The 19,037-nt window shown below is 32.9% G+C and overlaps 3 protein-coding genes across 3 annotated transcripts; all 3 read right to left on the bottom strand.

Moving 5' to 3' along the window:
- Positions 1–2,335: 2,335 nt before the first annotated feature.
- LOC146912986 (F-box/LRR-repeat protein 16-like) lies at positions 2,336–3,682 on the bottom strand. Its single transcript, XM_085720833.1, has one exon. The coding sequence runs from the start codon at positions 3,680–3,682 to the stop codon at positions 2,336–2,338; it is 1,347 nt and encodes a 448-aa protein (XP_085576959.1).
- Positions 3,683–10,361: 6,679 nt separating this feature from the next.
- Positions 10,362–12,110, bottom strand: LOC146912985 (uncharacterized). The gene has a single exon (XM_085720832.1). The coding sequence runs from the start codon at positions 12,108–12,110 to the stop codon at positions 10,581–10,583; it is 1,530 nt and encodes a 509-aa protein (XP_085576958.1). The 3' UTR covers positions 10,362–10,580.
- Positions 12,111–12,643: 533 nt separating this feature from the next.
- On the bottom strand, positions 12,644–12,970 carry LOC146912984 (uncharacterized). The gene has a single exon (XM_085720831.1). The coding sequence runs from the start codon at positions 12,968–12,970 to the stop codon at positions 12,644–12,646; it is 327 nt and encodes a 108-aa protein (XP_085576957.1).
- Positions 12,971–19,037: the final 6,067 nt, after the last annotated feature.

Genomic DNA, 19,037 nt, shown 5'->3' with positions numbered 1-19,037 from the left:
GTGAAGTGAAGGAAAGTGTGCCAACCTAAGAGTAGAGGGGGTTTAGGCGTGAGGGATATTAGTTTGGCTAATATTAGTCTCTTCGGTAAGTGGAGTTGGCGTCTTCATGATAATGAAGCGTCAATGTGGAAGGAGGTGTTAGAGGACAATTATGGGCCTTTGGTTAGTAGTAGAATCCGTTTGGAGGGGGAAGTTTTGTCGTCTTTAGAGGACAAATATGTGGTGTCTTTAGAGGAGGAAGGGGGGTGAGATGGTTTAATAGGGAGTTGGTTTGGAAGGTGAGGGAAGGAATGGGAACATTGTTTTGGAAGGACACGTGGGTCTCGAGTGTTCTGCTTATGGTCACTTTTCCGTGGTTATTCTCCATAGAAAATACTCAAGAGGTGAAGGTGAATATGTGGCGGTTCTGCTTATGTGGCGGTTTTCTTGGCGTAGAGAGTTGTTTGTGTGGGAGGTGAATATGCTTAACTCTCTTTTGTTGTGTTTGGAGGGGGCAGTGATAGGGGAGGGCAACATATATGGGTGTGGAAGCTAGATAAGGTGGGAGTGTTTACGGTCAAGTCTTCTTATTTATAAAATTTGAGGCGTTTAGACGAAAGCTTGTCAACGGAGGAGGAGGTGGTTTTTAGAGATCTGTGGAAGAGTATGGCACCATCCAAGGTGTTGGCTTTCTCTTGGACCTTGTTTCTTGACCGTATATCGACAAAGGTAAACCTATCAAGAAGGCGGAGTGGAGGATTCTAAAAGGTGTGTGTTTTGTGATAGTGAAGATGAAATGTTAACCATTTATTTCTTCATTGTGGGGTGATTTCGAGGGTGTGGACGGAGGTGATGAGGTGGTTGAATTTTAGTTTTATCACGCCCCCGAACTTATTTATTCATGTTTTTTGTTGGTTTAGTGAGGTGCGGTTTAAAAAACTTAGATGAGGAGCTTGGCTAATTTGGCACGCCGTTGTGTGGGTGGTTTGGATGATGAGAAATAATTTGATTTTTAAGGTGATTTCGTGGCAATGGAGCTTGAGTAGGCTCAAAATTGCGACGTGCTTATATTATGAATGGTGTTGGAATCCTCGTTTATGTCTTGCAGTGTGACTGTTTGGTTTTAGTTGCGGCATTAGGAGGCTTTGGCACTTTGAGTGGGCTCTGTGTATTGCGGATTGCTCTCTTTCACTAGTTTTGCTGTCATTTATTTGGTGTTTTTGTTGTTACTATTGTAAGTGGCTGTTATTGGGGTTTTTTGTTTTTATTCCTGTAACAATTGTTATGCGCAGCCTTGCTCATCTTGAGTGGGATTTGTGGCTTTTTAAATGTATTTGGCTGTTAAAAAAAAAAAAAAAACCTATTTATGACCATATATCGATACCTCAACAATTAGAACCCTTGAAATGATCCACCTCATCTAAATTGCCTACGTGTATAAAATGTCTATCCATCACATCACAAAACACTCTCAACTTTCATTTTCATCCCACTAGCGTTTTCTGTTTTATTCAAGTTGTTGCTACAAAATTATATATTTGTTCATTGCGTTAATTTACTAGTAGTTGCAAAAAGTTATGTATGCCATTGTTTATGATATTATTGTGAATTTTATATTCATTGAAAGGGACCTGGAAACTAGTTTCGGAATAACTATGAATTTCCAGTTAATGATCCAAATGGTATTTTACTCGCAAAAGATTAATACATAAAAAACTGATCAAGTGCAGTAAAACAGACTTTGATGCAGCTTTGTGATACTATATTAGTCCGATTGGAATTCTCTGACTCGTCTTCCATGCATGTCTTCAAATGTTCCGTTTCATAGTCCGATTCAAATTAACTTGATGTTCCCATTCAATAGACCTCCTCAATTCTTTACATATACCTTGGATACACTGCTCTTGGAAATCACAAAATACAACACTCAAAAATACTGCGACAAACAAAGCTATCAAAAATATGCATCAACGTCATTTTTCACACAGCTAACTGATATAAATTCAGCAGCATCCATTCAACACTTTCATAGGATCATGACGGAAACAACACTCATACTCATACTCAATGAGAACCGGTGCACTACATGAAACTCTAATCAGAGCACTATTGATGACACAAACCAACATATTTATATCATCCAAAAAAGTAATCATGTTCCACACCATGCTCATTGTTTCAAATTTATTTGAATTGAATATAGACAAAACAACATACTTCAATTATGAGTTCTTAATATAAACAAAACAACAAAAACAGCAGACTGGTTAGTAAATGCACCTCTTTAAGTTTACAATTTTTAAAAGAAATTATTTCGTAGAGAAGTAAATATTAAAACAATGAGAACTTACAGTGTTCATATCAATTTCAGAACACTAGCATAGAAAGCATCCATGGCGAGTTCCCTAATTTCATCACTTATATAAGAACCTCTCAATACAATCTGTCTCAGTTGTTTGCAGTTTTCTACCACATCTTTCACACCTTTCTCTGGGACACGATAACAATATTCCAGTGATAGTTCCAAAAGCCCAGGACAACTCTTTGAGATCACATAGAGTGTTTCATCATCAACCTTTGTATATGACAAGTCCAACACCTCTAGCTTGGGAACTACAAAGTTCATTTCAAATATGTTCCCAAATGAACATCCGGCTAAGTACAAATGTGTAATCTTATAACATCTCCTTAAAACTTGCCAAATACCGTTACTGCACCAACTCAAATCAAGCAGCTCCAAATTGGGGAAAGAAGAAGCAAACACTGTGACATTTTCGTCACTTAACCAATAGTTCTCACCCAAATAGAGAGACTTTAATTGAGGGTATACACCAACGTCTGTCAAAGAATCATTATTCTCTGACATCTCTTTCCCAATATCTGTGTATTCCATTCTGATCTCAATAAGTGAAGGACAATTTCTAGCTAGTAAAATCAAGGATACTTCTGTGAGCATATAACAACCATTAAGGTTTATAGACACCAAATCAGCAAGAAACAAAGTCAACTGGGCGACATGTTGATCATTCAGAAAATCACTACGATCAAGTTCCAAATGTTGTAAATGACACTTGGATAACAAAGAGTGAATTGCATAAGTGTGACTTTTTCTCAAACTTTTACCGAGGTTGAGTTGTTTGAGCAAAGGGAAACAATCGGCAATGAATAAAAGGTGAGAGCTTTTAAGAGAATGAATGTCGGAAGCATTGAGAGAGGTCAAAGTAGTAATCTTTTGGGAGAAAGCTCGCAACCCATTAGTAGGAAAGACCAAATTATTGGAGATATTGAGTGATGTGATATTTAATGGGAAACGAGAGATTTTGCGGAGAAGCATGTCCAGGTCACATTTGTAACGCAAGAGGTTGAGGGAATTGAGGTTTGTGAACCTTTCAAAAAGGCGATCAAGGAAAGGGCATGTTTGATCGAAGATAGTAAGCGAGAATAGGAGACCGTTGGTGACGGAGAGGAACTGTTTGGAGACAAGGGATAGAGAGTTTAAATAGTGAGGACAGTTGTTGTCGTTGATGATGAGGAATCTGAAGACAATTTCCCAACAATCATCAGGTAAATATGAACATGTTTCTTCCTGAACAAACTGTTGTGGAGATTTGAAAGAAGTTCTGACCTTTTTCCTTTTCAATGGATTTCGGAAGTGTTTCAATGGTGTCAAACTTACCGGTAAAGATTTTATTTTCCTTTTCATTGTCGGGGAATGGTATGAGCGCCGCCGACAACGATGGGAAAGAAAATAGAAGCTATGAGAAGTCATACTGCACCGGTTTTGAGTGTTTTAGGGTTTCAAATGAGAACAGAACGAGGGATAGGTGAAGTGAAAATAAGGGTTTTAAAGGATACGTGAATATATATTCTCTAATTATAAAATTAATGTCTACCAAAAATACAATCTTACCCCTTCTTAATTTTTTGACACGTCATCAAAATTATATTCTTTTTTGTCTTTTGCTTCAACCTCCCTCTATTTTTTCTTTTTTAAAAACAAATTCAAACAAACTCATTCGATAAAACACACTGACTTAATCTTGTTTTTAAATAACAAACAAACTTAATCTTTTAGTTTCTAATTATCTATGATAAAATAAAACACACTAACTTAATATTTTTTTAAATAACAAACAAACTTAATCTTTTATTTTCTAATTATCTATCTATTCTCTAATTATTAAAATTAATGTGTACCAAAAATACAACCACTTCTTAATTTTTTGAGTCGTCATCAAAATTGTTTTCTTTTGTGTCTTTTGCTTCAACCTCCCTCTATATTTTCCCTCTTAAAAACAAATTAAAACAAAATTACTTGATAAAACACTCTAACTTAATCTTTTTTCTAAAAAACAAACAAACTTAATCTTAATCCCAATCAAAATAATTTTTTCTATAATTCAACTTCTTTTTTTTTTTGACCGAACTATAATTCAACTTCTAAATATATAAAGAGTTAAAAACAATTTCCAATATATTATCTTTCTCTAATTATTAAAGTTAATCTTTCTCGAATTATTAAAGTTGATGTAATTTTGTAACAAAAAATCCATTTTTTTATAGTTGTATCTTTTTTTTGGTGGTGTCCGGGGTTCGAACCCCAGACTTTGCATATATTATGCATTGTCCTTACCAGCTCAACTAAGCTCACGGGACTTTTTATAGTTGTATCTAAACAAATTAAATGCGACTTTAATTAAAATAATCAAACAAAATAAATTGTGATTTGTTTTATAAATTCTCTTAATTAATAGATATCGAAATCACTTTATCTTAATTTGTAACAAAACAGGTCATGAATTTTTTTTTTTAAGAGTTGTTTTTATCAAGATAAAAAAATCTATAAATGATTGAACGTTGTTTTTTGAATTCGTAACAAATTTGTCATACATGTGAGTTTATCTCATCGTGTGTTTCTATTTAAAAAATATTAATAAATACACTTCACTTATGAATAATATAAAAAATTTAGGAGAAACATTTTATACCCGATACTTAAAAAACACGGGAAAAAAGAGTAAATTAAAAAGAAAAAAGCATAGGATTTTTTTTGACAAAAAAAAGCATAGGACTATTTCTCACTGATACATATTTTTACATCTAAATTTATTCAATTATAGCCAATTGAATGATCACAAATAACATAACTTTGAGAGGGTTACAATATCTTTCTCATTTATAAATTATACACGGGGTTAGTATTTATTATGAGAAATACAACTATTTTACATAAAATTACACATCTTCAAGATTACTTCTTTTGTATAAATGATTTTCATACGTTTTTTGGTTTATCTTAGTGTCACATTATAAAATTATTATTTTAAATCATTATTCATTATTAATCAATATATCCTTTCAAATAATGACTATAAAATAACACAAGACAAATGTTACTCTCTAATTAATTAGACACTAACTAATATTGTTGTACAAATCATACATGGGACAACAATCAGTCACATATTAATTAGTTAAGTTGGTTTTTTTTTTTGTTGTACCAAAAAAAAAGTTGGTTTTTTTGTTATGTATTGTATCTAGGCATGACAACAAAACTCATACCCGCGAGTACTCATCCGAACCAAACTCAATTTGACGGGTTTTTCCCGCTTTGATTCAGTTTGAGTTTTCCCAGATTTCACAATACGGGCACGAGATGAGTAACGGAGATATAGGTATACCCACCCCGAACCCATACCCAAACTCGTCCCGAATGTAGAAAATAATTTTATTTCCCCCTTTTATATAAAAAGAAACTCAAACCATAAATCATTTCAGTCACACAATCAGAGTCTCAATCTATCAGATGACACTCATTTCTCAGAGATCTCTCTATTCTCCATCACCATAGCCAAGATCTATCGTCGTCATTTCTTTGCAGGATAATGCATTGCAACATTGCGTCTGAGGCAGAAAAAGACTTGTATTTTATTAAAAAAAATTATCCATTGTTGGGATGAGGAGGGATACTCTCTAACCCGTCGGAGACGAGGATGAGATTTAATTTCTTATCCCCGTTGCCCCATTACCATGCCTAATTGTATCTTCTAAATAATAGTGGGATTAATTATAATATAATAATTATAATTTGATACAAGAATCTTGCACGATATACATATTTATTGTTTATAAATTCATATAAAAATAAAAAAAATGCTAAAAAAGTTACAAATATTTTTCAATGATATATAAAAATCACGGGTCTTATTAACGTCCCCGTTATCATTATTGTGATTTTATTATTTGTAATATTTTCACATATTTTTAGTATACCACTTTATAATATTTAATAACAACTATTTCAATGTTTTTATTATTATTTTCATCTTTATCATTAATTTTTTTTCGTATTTCTCAATGTAAATATTATTGTAAACACGTTTTGACTTATAAATCATGATTTAAGGATCAGCCCGTGCGGTGCACGGGTATGTTGCTAGTTAAATAAAAATGACGCTACAATGGTGAGGTGTTTTCAGGCTTTTTATTAATTATTATTTTTTTATTTTGAAGGAAGGCTTTTTATTAATTTTTTGTTAACATGGAAATAACAATACGAATAAGATTTTATAAAAAAAAAAAAAAAAAAAAAAAGGAATACGGAAAAATAAAATCAATTATGTTAATGTTCATGGTAGAGTAAGAAGCACTGGAAACCTATCTAAAATATATGGAAAATGTCCATTGAGGCATTAAAATAGAAGGTGGGTTCATTCTCATGTCTTTCAGGGTGTAAGAATATATAAGGAAAATGTATCATATAACACCTTAAATATATCTTAGCATAATTCTAAGGTAAATTAGATCAGATATTATAATTTATTTTTTTTAGGAATAGATTAGATATTATAATTTGTTTGTTGTATATATTTATTTCGATTAGGAGTCTAATATATAAATAGATTTAAGGAATTAAGGATTAACGTCACATCTTCAATACAGTTACTATTTTGAGTAACTTTTCCCTCCATCTTTACCTAAATAAAAGACTAAACCCTATTGCTCTTAACACATTGGAACTCTCGGTCATAACTCATAAGCATTGATACAGAGACACTGCTTGAGGATTAAAATATCAAAGTATGTTATATTCTCGTAATAATATAGTGCTTCCGGCTTTAGTTCTTTGTGTGATTTGAGTTATTCAATGTGCACAGTTTTTTTTCATGGCTAACCTTTCCAAATTCGTGGTACGAAGGATTTCTTAATTTCCAATGATTCTTTGTTAATTGTGTGTATGGTTATTGGTTAATTAAATTCAGTTTACCTACTTAGTGAGAAAAGGTTTGTCTGTTGTTGTAAAAGCTGGTTTGTTTTGGATGCCACGGGATTCTACGATGTTTCTTGTATCGGAGATTCTTAGAGGTGCATTATCATGTTACTTTGAATATGTTTCGGCACTGTTTGAGAAGGCACACTATGAGTTAGTTGATAATTTAGAAGCTGATCAGGCCTTTAGTCTTGCTCGTCAAATTGAACCTTATAGTTTGGAAGGGATGAATATATACTTAACCACCCTTTATGCGAGTTGACATTTTCTTTGTAAAAAGAAAACATGTATCCTCTTTGTTCTTTGTTTATGTTGCAGCTATTTATGTTGAAGGTTTCTTGTTTCATGATTGTCATGTACAAATTACAAGAGAAGCTGGATTATTGATAATTATATATGGCTATAATGTTTTAACACTACATCGTAGTATTTCTTTACCTTCCTGCTCCCACTTTAACTTTAGAATTTTACATGCATGTTTATTGCTTGACCAAAAGACATATCTCTGCTTCAGCATTTAAAGGAAGATATGAAGCTAAGCTACATGGCACTGGAACTGATTTCAACTGATCGGTTCGCTCCTCAATCTTTGTAGGAAGATATGAAACTAAGCTGCATGTTTTGTATAAATGTTGTGGCAGGGTGTGCCAAGGGAAAATGCGACAGCCTGCAGATCATGAAACTGCACTAAAAATTTCAACGAGCAGTTCAACACACCCTTTGCGGAATAGAGTAAGAACATTATCCTTTTCTTTGTGGTACACGCGTCGACTACATGCTCTGTCTTGTCACTCGTTGCCATTTGTAGATATGTTGCACAAGAAGATTTTTAAAATGAGACTAAGAGCTATCAAATAGCACTCATGGTTGACCCAAGGCACTTCCGTATGGCTATACGAATCGACTGAAAATCTTCTGTGATATTGTGGTACCTTGTTTGATTAATAGTTTATAAATTGAAGCAATAAGTTCAGTTCAGATTAATGTCAAAGTTAAATTAGGTGGTTGGAAGCACTAGCGTGACATTTGAGCAATTAACTAGCTATGCATAGGATTGTTAAAAAAATACCAAAAAATAGAAACAAAAAAACCAAAATTTGATTTATAGTTCATGAATTGAAGCAACTCAGTTCGGTTCAGATTAATCCGTAATGAACAAACAAAATTGCAAAGGGAGTAGGACAACAGTAGCAACCTGGAAACAGAAAAGACCCAGTCCAGATACATACACATAAAAGACCAAACGAAACACATATACCATAAAACTACAGTCCAGATACCATAAAACGACATCAGCCGCACTGCAGAGTGATCACCAAAGCAGCGAAATATCACACCGCAAAACATCCTTTCCAAAACGAAGGCAGATATTAAAACCCACTAACACCAGAAACCATCTGCTAAAAACCGATCAAAATCAAATTAGAATTTGTTTTAAAATTTAATAAAGAGAAAAAGAAGATGTAAGTGTATCTAGAACTCTACAAATTATACTTTTCAAAGCAGACTAATTGGCAACAAAGAAAAATCAATTCCAGACTAAATTTTCAATGAACGAAATTCATTTGTTTGGAAACAAAACCAACTTACCGTGTTCAAACTTCAGCACAGAAATTACGGAATACTGGCAAAATCAATTTCAGACTAAATTTTTGTCTGAACACATCAAATCAAAATCTGATCTGATGCACATGTTCCATACGCAACAAATCCATTCATAATGATAATTACTTTTTGATCAATGGCTTTATCAAAAACTAAGTGAAGTACCGGTTAATGATCCAAATGGTATTTTACTCGCAAACGATTAATACATATAAAACTGATCAAGTGCAGTAAAGCAGACTTTGATGCAGCTTTTGAATATATTAGTCCAATTGGAATTCTCTGACTCGTACTACATGCATTCCTTCAAATGTTCCGTTATGTAGTCCGATTCGAATTTTTTCCATCTTAGAGCTTACAACAGGCTCAATTCTTTATGTCTTTTTTAAGAAAGTAGTGATGAATTTAAGCAAACCAGAAATTTAAATCTGTTGTGGCATGCCATATGGTGCTAATTGTAAGTGTTCACTCATCATTTTGATTTTTATTTGTTTCTACGATATACATTATATAAATTGTATCATGAGGGTATACAACATCTAGCTTAAAATTGTCACAGAATGTTGCACAAATTTGGCAATCATAAGGTAGAAACTATGTTAATGGGGACATAACCAAATGTTGATACATTTCATCGAATTCATCATTAGCAAATTAAGCACATGTGACCTCAAAAATCAGATTAAACAGTAGCAAATTTGCCACTCAACAAGTTCTTTTGGAAAACTACACATTAATCCAACAATTATAACAACATAAAGGAAATTCTTAGGCAGTCAATTCTGCTTTAGAACCTTTATAACTTTGATATTGGCAACATAATGGACACAAACACATTCCTCACATCTTGATTTTACAATTAAATTACGAAATATTTTTGACCTGTTTTTCCATAAATATTTATCAGAATTCATCATAAGCATCAAGTTTAGGAAATAAGGCCTTCATCATCTACTCTTATACTTTGTAACAAGAAGATGATGCCTTAATGATTTTGTTCAAATTATATTCTTTTCCATATCGTGATATATTATAATCAGAGATCTAACAAGAAAACTTTTAAGAACATAATAACAACGACTGCCACAATATGTAAGGTTTAAAGATCACTAATTCAGTTACTAGAAATATCCTAATTTCTTCAAATATCTAAATTACATGAAATTTATGATCTGTTATGAGAAATATCATAATTATTTCAAATATCTAAATTACTTAGAAATTTGTGATCTGTTTTGAGTTTTGATATAATTACTTCAAATATATAAATTACATGAAATTTCTGGAATGAGTTAAATTACATGAAATTTGTGATCTGTTATGAGGCCTTATAATTTCTTTAATTATGCTATTATCATATAATAGAGAGAATGAAATAAACTATCAATAAACTAACATTAGACTAATACACCAAATAGAAGTCAAGAAAAATGCTATTCTTAGTTAGAACATTTTTGACAGATTTGTGACCAGTGAGATAATATTACTACACCAATGCGATCAAGCTTAAGCAAACAAAATAAATCAAACATAAGCTAATAATGATGAAAAATTGAACCAGAGTTGGTTGTGAAAAGACATGAGAATTATACACTAAAATGTTATTTAGGGAATTTTATTAAGGGAATTATCATGAGTTAATGCAGATTTGTAAGTTTACATTTTAAAAAACTAATTTCTCATAAAAATACATTTTAAAACATATACAACTTACATAGTTCAAACTTCAGCAGAGCATTCGAAGGCATCCACGACGCAAGAAGAATTCCCTATTTATCTCACTTAAATCTAAATCTAAATCATCCAAATAAATCTCTCTAAGTTGTGTGCAGTTTTCTACAACATGTTTAACTCCCTTCTTTGTGACCCTTTTACATTTTCCCAGTAATAGTTCCAAAAGCCCGCAACAATTCTTTGAGATCGCATAGAGTGTTTCATCATCAACATTTGTACTTGACAAGTTCAACACCTCCAGCTGGGGAACTACAAAGTTTATTCCAACCAGCTTCGTTCTTGAACATCCGCATAAGTTTAAATGAGTAATCTTACAACATATCCTTAAAACCTGACAAATACCTTCAGATATGTTATTATCACAAAAATCAAGCAGCTGCAAATTAGGGAAAAAGGAAGCTAACATTATAATCTTTTCATCACTTAACCATCCATTTCTACCCAAATAGAGAGACTTTAATTGAGGGTATACACTAGAATTCTCTACGCTCTTTTTCCCAATAGCTGTTTTTTCCATTTTAATCTCACTAAGCAAAGGACAATTTCTTACGAGGGAAAACAAGGCTGATTCTGTGAGCCTTGAACAAAAATTAAGGTTTATAGAAACCAAATCACCAAGAAACAAAGAGAACTTGGCAACATGTGTATCATTAAGAAAAAAAGTGCCTCTCATATTCAAATGTTGAATACATTGACACTTTGATAACAGAGAGTGAATTCCGTTAATGAAATCAGTTCGATTGTTGGCCAACTGACTTTTTGATAACAGAGAGTGACTTCCATTCTTGAAAATAGTTTGACTATGGAGAAAAGGGTGACTGAGTTCGAGGTTGAGTTCTTTGAGCAATGGGAAACAATCAGCAATGAGTAACAAGTCATTTTTGTAGAGAAAGTCGATGGAACAAGTGAGAGAGGTCAAAGTTGTTATGTTTTGGGAGAAAGATCGCAACCCATCTGTGGGAAAGATGCTTTCCCCGGAGAGAACGAGCGATTTGAGTTTCCTCAACGGGAAATGAGTTTGGCCGGGAAGAACGAGTGATGTGAGTTTCTTTAACGGGAAACTAGAGATTAAACGAAAAATGGTGTCGATGTCACAAAAAACCTCAATGTTGTGGTCGAGCTTAATGGAAGTGAGGTTGGGGAACCTTTTGAGTAGGTGTTTGAGGAAAGGGACTCTTGAGGGATAGACAGTGAGTGACAATGGGAGACTGTTGGTTATGAAGAGGAATTGTTTGGAGACGAGAGATAGAGAAGTCAAATAGTTGGAGACGCCAAATGTAGAACTCAAATAGTAACCATCGTCCTTAACGAAGAATTTGAAAATATATTCCCAACAGTCATCAGGTAAATTCTCAACCATTTGTTGTGAAGAAGATTTAAGAGAAGATGTTCTCTTCTTCTTTTTAACTGGAATTTCTGGTGAAGATTTTAGGGAAGAAGGTATTTTCTTCCTTTTCATTGAATGGTGAGAGTGCCGCAAATAGAAGATATGAGAAAGTGTTTCAGGGTTTGGGATCAACATAGAACTAGGGTTAGTTTGTTTGTAAAGTAAACTACTGTTAGTACTTCTCTATTTATATGAAACTAGTGAATGGGCTTTTACTGTGGACTCAATTTCGTGTGAGAGAATAAGCACTTTTGCAACTCTTCCTAAAAAAAAAAAATCACTTTTGCAACTCGATCAATATACAAGTAAAACAATATTCTTTATTTCAAAAACAAATTTCATTTACTTTAAACCTATTTAACTTTTATTGTTGACCATAATAGAATGTACAAGTGTTGTATTAAAAATTATATAATAATTATGATAAAAATAATAATCTATTCTATACATATATAAAGAAAATCGCATGTTTCGGCTTTTTTGGACTGATTTTTTTGTTATTCCAATTATACTCATAAACATCTTTTCCTATGATCATATTATATTATTGGTGTTATTAAAAATGATAAGTATTTTTATTATATTTGTTTTATTATTGTTGTCAACATGAAAAAATAAATATTGTTTGTTGAATTTTTTTTTTTTTTGAAAAAAAAGATTGAATATTATTAATTCAAAGTCTCATTGTAGTACAAAGTAACAATACTAGGGGCCAGGCTATGTGCTATTCTATTGCTACTTCTGTGTCTGAAGCTGAAAGAACACAGCTCAAATCTAGTTTTCAGATCTAGCATCTTGCGAACCATATCACCAAGATAAGTTCTATGATTCCTATCTTCCTGTTGTAGCATCCGAATAATCTTTTCATTGTCATCTTCAAAAATAACATTCCAAAATCCACTGTCTAAAGCAAGTTGCATAGTGTTCATGATACCGAAGGCCTCAGCTGTTTCAAAGTTGTCAAAACCTTCGACCTTCCAAGTTGCTGAAACCATAACTAAGCCTTCGTCGTTTCTGATAATTGTTCATAAACCCCACCACCCTGGATCTCGAAGACTAGCATCACTATTTGCCTTAAGGAGCGGCGGATCGGGTTTTCTCCATTTGCGAATTGTAGGGTGAGTTTGAGGAAGATAAGCTGTATCGGAGGTGGGATGCATGTAAGAACGGGTTCTGTTGGTGGAGCTCATGTTTAGCACATCCTCTTCTAGATTGGCATGCAAGTACTCTTGTATGCTATTTGCTGCTTGTAACACCCCGTTTTCCCAACGTAAAAATTTCATAACAATTATCAGAGTTTTTCATCACAAAACGGAATGTCACATTTCTTAAAAATCATAAATGGAATAAATTAATATTTATCCTTCAAAATTCAATCAACAATTAATTAATACTTTGCAGCGGAATTATTCATCATCTAAAATAGTCTTTGGCACGAAGGCCTCATCATAAAAGTGTCATAAAAAGTCTAAACATCTCATTAGTTCCAATCCAAACAACTTAAACATAAATCTCTTAAAGCAATACGTAAGGAACAGAAAACAATGACAAAATTCCCATCCCGTTACGTATCAGAGCACCTAAAGACAGACACTTGTGAGGAGTCCACTCACGACCGCAACTAATCTTGGTTTTCTGCAAGTTACCCATACGAAGAGCAACATTTTCAAGCAGAAGGGGTGAGATTTCACAAACAACAATATTAAGCATATAATTCGTCAATCACATTTAACAACTTAAACTTCATTAGCTAGGATCATTCATCTTCCTACATTAGTCATTAACTTCATCTTATATCATCATAATAAATAATCATAAACATCATGTATCGTCTTAATCATAACGTCATATATATATCATCATAAATATAATCATAAACATCATATATCATTTTAATCATAACATCATATATATCATCATAAATATAATCATAAACATTGTCATGTATCATCTTAATAATAACCATAATCGTCTTCACATATCATCAATTAATAATAATAGACATCATTACATATCATCATTTAATAACATAGACATCATATCATAAATCATATAGAATCATCTTAAAACATCATAATAATTCATCATTAGATACTTCTTTAAACTTCATAACTTAACGACTCGACTTGACTATGCAACTCTTCGTCTTAAATCATCTTGACTCGACTATGCAACTCTTATCGTCTTAAATCATCTTGAATAATCATGAAAATGCAAATGCATGTGGTACCAATATAGGGCATAAGCCCTCGTCTCTTGTGAGCATAAATATACTCCTAGGGCATAAGCCCTCGTCGCTATTGAGCAAAAGCTCCTAGGGCATGAGCCTTCGTCTCTAGTTGAGCAAAAGCTCCTAGGGCATGAGCCCTCATCTCTGGTTGAGCAAAATGATCCAGGGCATAAGCCCTCATCTTTAAATGAGTATGCATGGACAACTTACATCTTAGAAACTTCATGAACATCAATGACATCTTAACATCCTGACAACATAACATCTTAACAACTTGACGACTTCATGACGACTCGACGACTTAACAACTTCAACGACATCGACAAACAACTTACAACTTTGAAGACATTGACGACAACTGTGGTAACGACAACGACAACGACTTCACATCATAATTTCATATTCATCAATCATAAACAACGTCATATAACATCGTGCTTAAACATCAACAATTCATCATATAACATCGTATTCAAACATCAACAATTCATCATGCATCTTTGTAAAAACATAATAAATTATCCACAACAAATTTTCATGCCAAACCAAAGCTACTGGAAAGATATCACAATTATTAACAACTTTCATGTTTATACCAAAGGCTAATTCAGAACAGAAACATGAAACAGAGAATGCTGTCACCGTACAATTTCGCTAAGACCTCCTTGGAGTATTTTCATCATAACTCAACAACCAAACATAATTTTCACGTCAAACCAAAGCCACTAGAAAGCTAACAAAATTATCTAAAACTTTCATGTTTACACCTAAGACCAATTCCACACCGATCAATACCAGTTTTAATATCAAAATTAGGGCAGAATGCAGATTTTCTCCAAGTTTCACCTAATCTCATGGTTCTAACCTCAAAACTACTTCCAATAATCATCCTATGGATTATCTAAGGTCTGTACACAATTTCTACATTGATTCAGCAAGTTTTCATCATTTAATCATCAAATCTCTCTCAAAACCCTAATTCTCAAATTCTCATAAATTCAACCTACAACATGTTAAATCTAATTATCAGAATTACAGACTTAATATTACTGAAAGTTAGTCTCACCCTTACCTTAGAATTATCGATTGGCAGCCCTTCTCTCTTATCTTTGTCTCCTCTTCTCTTCTCCTCTCTTCTCTTCTCTTCTCTTCTCTTCTCTTCTCTCTAAACCTTGTTTTCTTCAAAAACTGATCGTACGTTCTATGTCTTTCTAAACATAACTTCTCTTATTTATAACCCCTCATCTAATTTCACTTACACCTCAAAATTACTCTTTTCCTTGTAATCTTTTTTATTTCTAAATTAAATATGTATCTCTCCCACTTAATAATATTAATACACCAAATAACAAATATACTTCTTCACTGAATAACAAATATATTTCTCCACCAGATAACATATATATTTCTACACTAAATAACATATATATTTCTACACAAATAACAAATATATTTCTACACCAAATAACATATATATTTCTACACAAAATAACAAATATATCTCTACATCAAATAACAAAAATATTTCTACACAAAATAACAAATATATCTCTACATCAAATAACAAATATATTTCTACACAAAATAACCCCACAACTTAATATTTATTTTATTTTTGAATTTTATTTTATTAAACAATAAACTAAGTCACAATGTCTCATAAATTTCTCTAAAATCATATAAATCACATAAATCTTATAAATCACACTAATCATATAAATATTTTCTGAAACTCATTTAAAATAATTAAATAATCGAAACGGGCGTTACACTGCTTGGCGAATAATGTCTTCTTCAGGTACCAATTTTTCTTCAAAAATCATAGTATTCCAAGCAAACCATATGTGATAAATTAGTGAAGCTACTTGTATGAGAACTTTTTCATCTTTTGTGTTAATAATGTATTGAACCCAATCTGTGAAGTCTATGATTGATTGATCTAATATACGAATAGAGAATGTAGACCCAAACCATGTCCTAGTGATTCTGGGGCAGGTCATAAAAATATGGGTATAGGTTTCTATCTTGGAGTTACATCTAGGACAGAGGGGTGAAGTAGGAATACCTCTCTTCATGAGTTCTGATCTTATAGGAAGAGACTTGTTCAGGACCCTCCATAAAAGCATCTTGTGTCTAGGAATGGTGTGGAGTTTCCATATGATGCTCCAAGTAGTATTATTGTAGGTACTAGCAGTAGGTTGGAGTTGATCCTTTATTTTCCAACTTTGAATAGCCCTGTAGCCAGATTTAACAGAATATTGCCCATTAGATTCATGCATCCACATTAATTCATCTTTCTCATTAAGATTTATGAGGGGTAATTGCTCAATGTCGAATTTGTCAATAGGGAGGAAAATGTTCTCTAGCATAGGTTTGTTCCATCCAGAGTTGTTGTCATCAATAAGGTCACTAACTAGAGTAGTGTTTGGAATAGCAAGGTTTTGAGTGATAGGCCTATAACTTGGTTGAAAAGGTAACCAGTTGTCATTACAGACTTTGATGTTGTTACCATTGCCTATCTTCCAGCAGCTACCTTTATTGATGATGGTAATAGAAGAGTGCAGGCTTCTCCAGGCATAGCTGGGATTACTGCCCAGAGGTGCCTGAAGAACATCTGATAAAGGAAAATATTTAGCTTTATAACACTTTGCTAGAAGAGATTCAGGTCTAGTATGCATTCTCCATATTTGTTTAGCCAACATAGCTAGATTGAAATCCCATAAAGACTTGAAACTCATTCCTCCATCATGCTTGGCTCTGAAAAGCATATCCTTATTAACCCAGTGGATTTTTCTGCTGGTGCCTGAGCTTCCCCACCAAAAGTTACACACCGCTCTTTCAATTTTATCACAAACACCTTTAGGTAAAAAGAAACAACTCATAATATATGTGGGAATAGCTTGAGCTACTGCCCTAATTAGAACACTTCTGCCTTCAAAGGAGAGATTTTTCTCCTTCCAGTCTTCAAGTTTAGACCAAATTCTATCCATTAGGAAGCTGAAATCATGCTCTTTAGACCTTCCAAATTGAGTTCGCATACCCAAGTATTTGTTGATGCTGGGGCTAATCTTGACAGGGAGTTGTTCTTGAAAAAGCTTCTTAAAATCCATACTAATATTAGGGCTGAAAAACATGTCAGATTTGTCAAGATTGACCCTTTGCCCAGAGGCCTGTTGATATCTGTCTAAGATGTCCTTGATGGCCTTTCCTTCTTCTGGTTTAGCCTTGCAAAAAAGAATGCAATCATCAGCATAGAGTAAATGAGATATGGGAGGTGCATTTGTAGCTATAGATACACCATGAATAAAGCCTTCCTCTTGACTGTTAGTAATTAAACCAGAGAGAACTTCAGCACACATGATAAAAATATAAGGGGAAAAGGGGTCTCCTTGTCTGATGCCTCTGTTAGGGACAAAAGAATCAGTAGGCGAACCATTTATGAGAATAGAGAAAGATACAGATCTGATACTATTCATAGTGATGTTTACAATATTAGTAGGGAAAGCCATAACTTTCATGGTTTGTTCTATAAAATCCCATTCTAAGCTACCATAAGCTTTAGCTATATCCAACTTAATGCCAACAAAGCCATTATTCTTCTTTCTAGGCTTCTTTAATGTAGGGAAAGGCTTCAAAAACAATAAGGGAGTTATCAGTTATGAGTCTGTCAGGGAGAAAAGCGCTTTGTGTGTCATTAATGATGGTAGGCAAAGCAATTTTAATCCTATTGGCCAAAGTTTTAGTTATGATTTTTAAGATAACATTACATAGACTAATAGGACGAATATCAGAGGGTAGGGTGGGAGTGTTAACCATAGGGATAAGGCTTATGAAGATATGATTAATTTCCTTAAGGCATTCATTTTTGTTGAAAATGTTTAGGGCAAAATTGACGATATCCTCCCCAATAATGTCCCAATACTTTTATGCATTTGTTTACATATTTTCTTAGTATTTTAATGCTTTTTTTAAACAATTTTTTTGTTATGTATACATAGATATGGTTGAACGTATATTCCATTGATGTTGTGGAATATTTTGTTACGAAAGAGAAAAATAAGTATGAACATAGAGAGTAGATAATTATTTGTGCTCGTTGTCAAGCAATAGAGGTCGGATTTATGCTTATAGTAGTTAAATCATAGAGTAGTCTTGAGTAATCACTTAATTACTTTTATGCATTTGTTTACATATTTTCTCAGTATTTTAATGCTTTTTTTACACAATTTTTTTGTTATGTATACATAGATATGGTTGAACGTATATTCTGTTGATGTTGTGGAATATTTTGTTATGAAAGAGAAAAATAAGTATGAACATAGAGAGTAGACAATTATTTGTGCTCGTTGTCAAGCAATAGAGGTTGGATTTATGCTTATAGTAGTTAAATCGTAGAGTGGTCTTGAATAATCACAAGATGGGACCATTAATGTTAGATATGCATATGTTGGCTGGTCGTTCAAATATAAAAGAGACAAAGATTGTGGGTGACATGATAAGAAATTTGATAAAAGCGAAAAATATTTTGTTTGATTTGAAAGGTAGACGGAAAAACAATATGACAGTTGCCAAACAAACTTACAATGCATGTCACAGATACAAAATGGGTATCAGAGGTTTCAGAACAAAGATGCAAGAGTAGTGCAAAAAATTCGAAGAAAACAACTATGTTTTCAATTATAGAACGGTTAGTGGTTCAAAAATTGAACAAGATATATTTTTGCACATCATGTATCTGTGAAATTGTTTAACATTTTTTCCACTGTATTGATGATGGATTTGACTTATAAAACTAGTCAATACAAAATATCATTATTTGAGATTGTTGGTTT

The sequence above is a fragment of the Medicago sativa genome, chromosome 6 (genome assembly GCF_051527215.1).
Source record: "Medicago sativa cultivar Bolivia chromosome 6, Bolivia_mono, whole genome shotgun sequence".
In the NCBI taxonomy this organism is placed as follows: Eukaryota; Viridiplantae; Streptophyta; class Magnoliopsida; order Fabales; family Fabaceae; genus Medicago; species Medicago sativa.
Note: the sequence above shows the minus strand (reverse complement) of the source record. Positions and strands in the feature narration are given on the sequence as shown.

What these genes read in the sequence shown, in the direction of transcription:
- LOC146912986 (XM_085720833.1), bottom strand. Translation starts at nt 3,682, where the DNA reads ATGAAAAGGAAAATAAAATCTTTACCGGTAAGTTTGACACCATTGAAA.
- LOC146912985 (XM_085720832.1), bottom strand. Translation starts at nt 12,110, where the DNA reads ATGTTGATCCCAAACCCTGAAACACTTTCTCATATCTTCTATTTGCGG.
- LOC146912984 (XM_085720831.1), bottom strand. Translation starts at nt 12,970, where the DNA reads ATGGTTTCAGCAACTTGGAAGGTCGAAGGTTTTGACAACTTTGAAACA.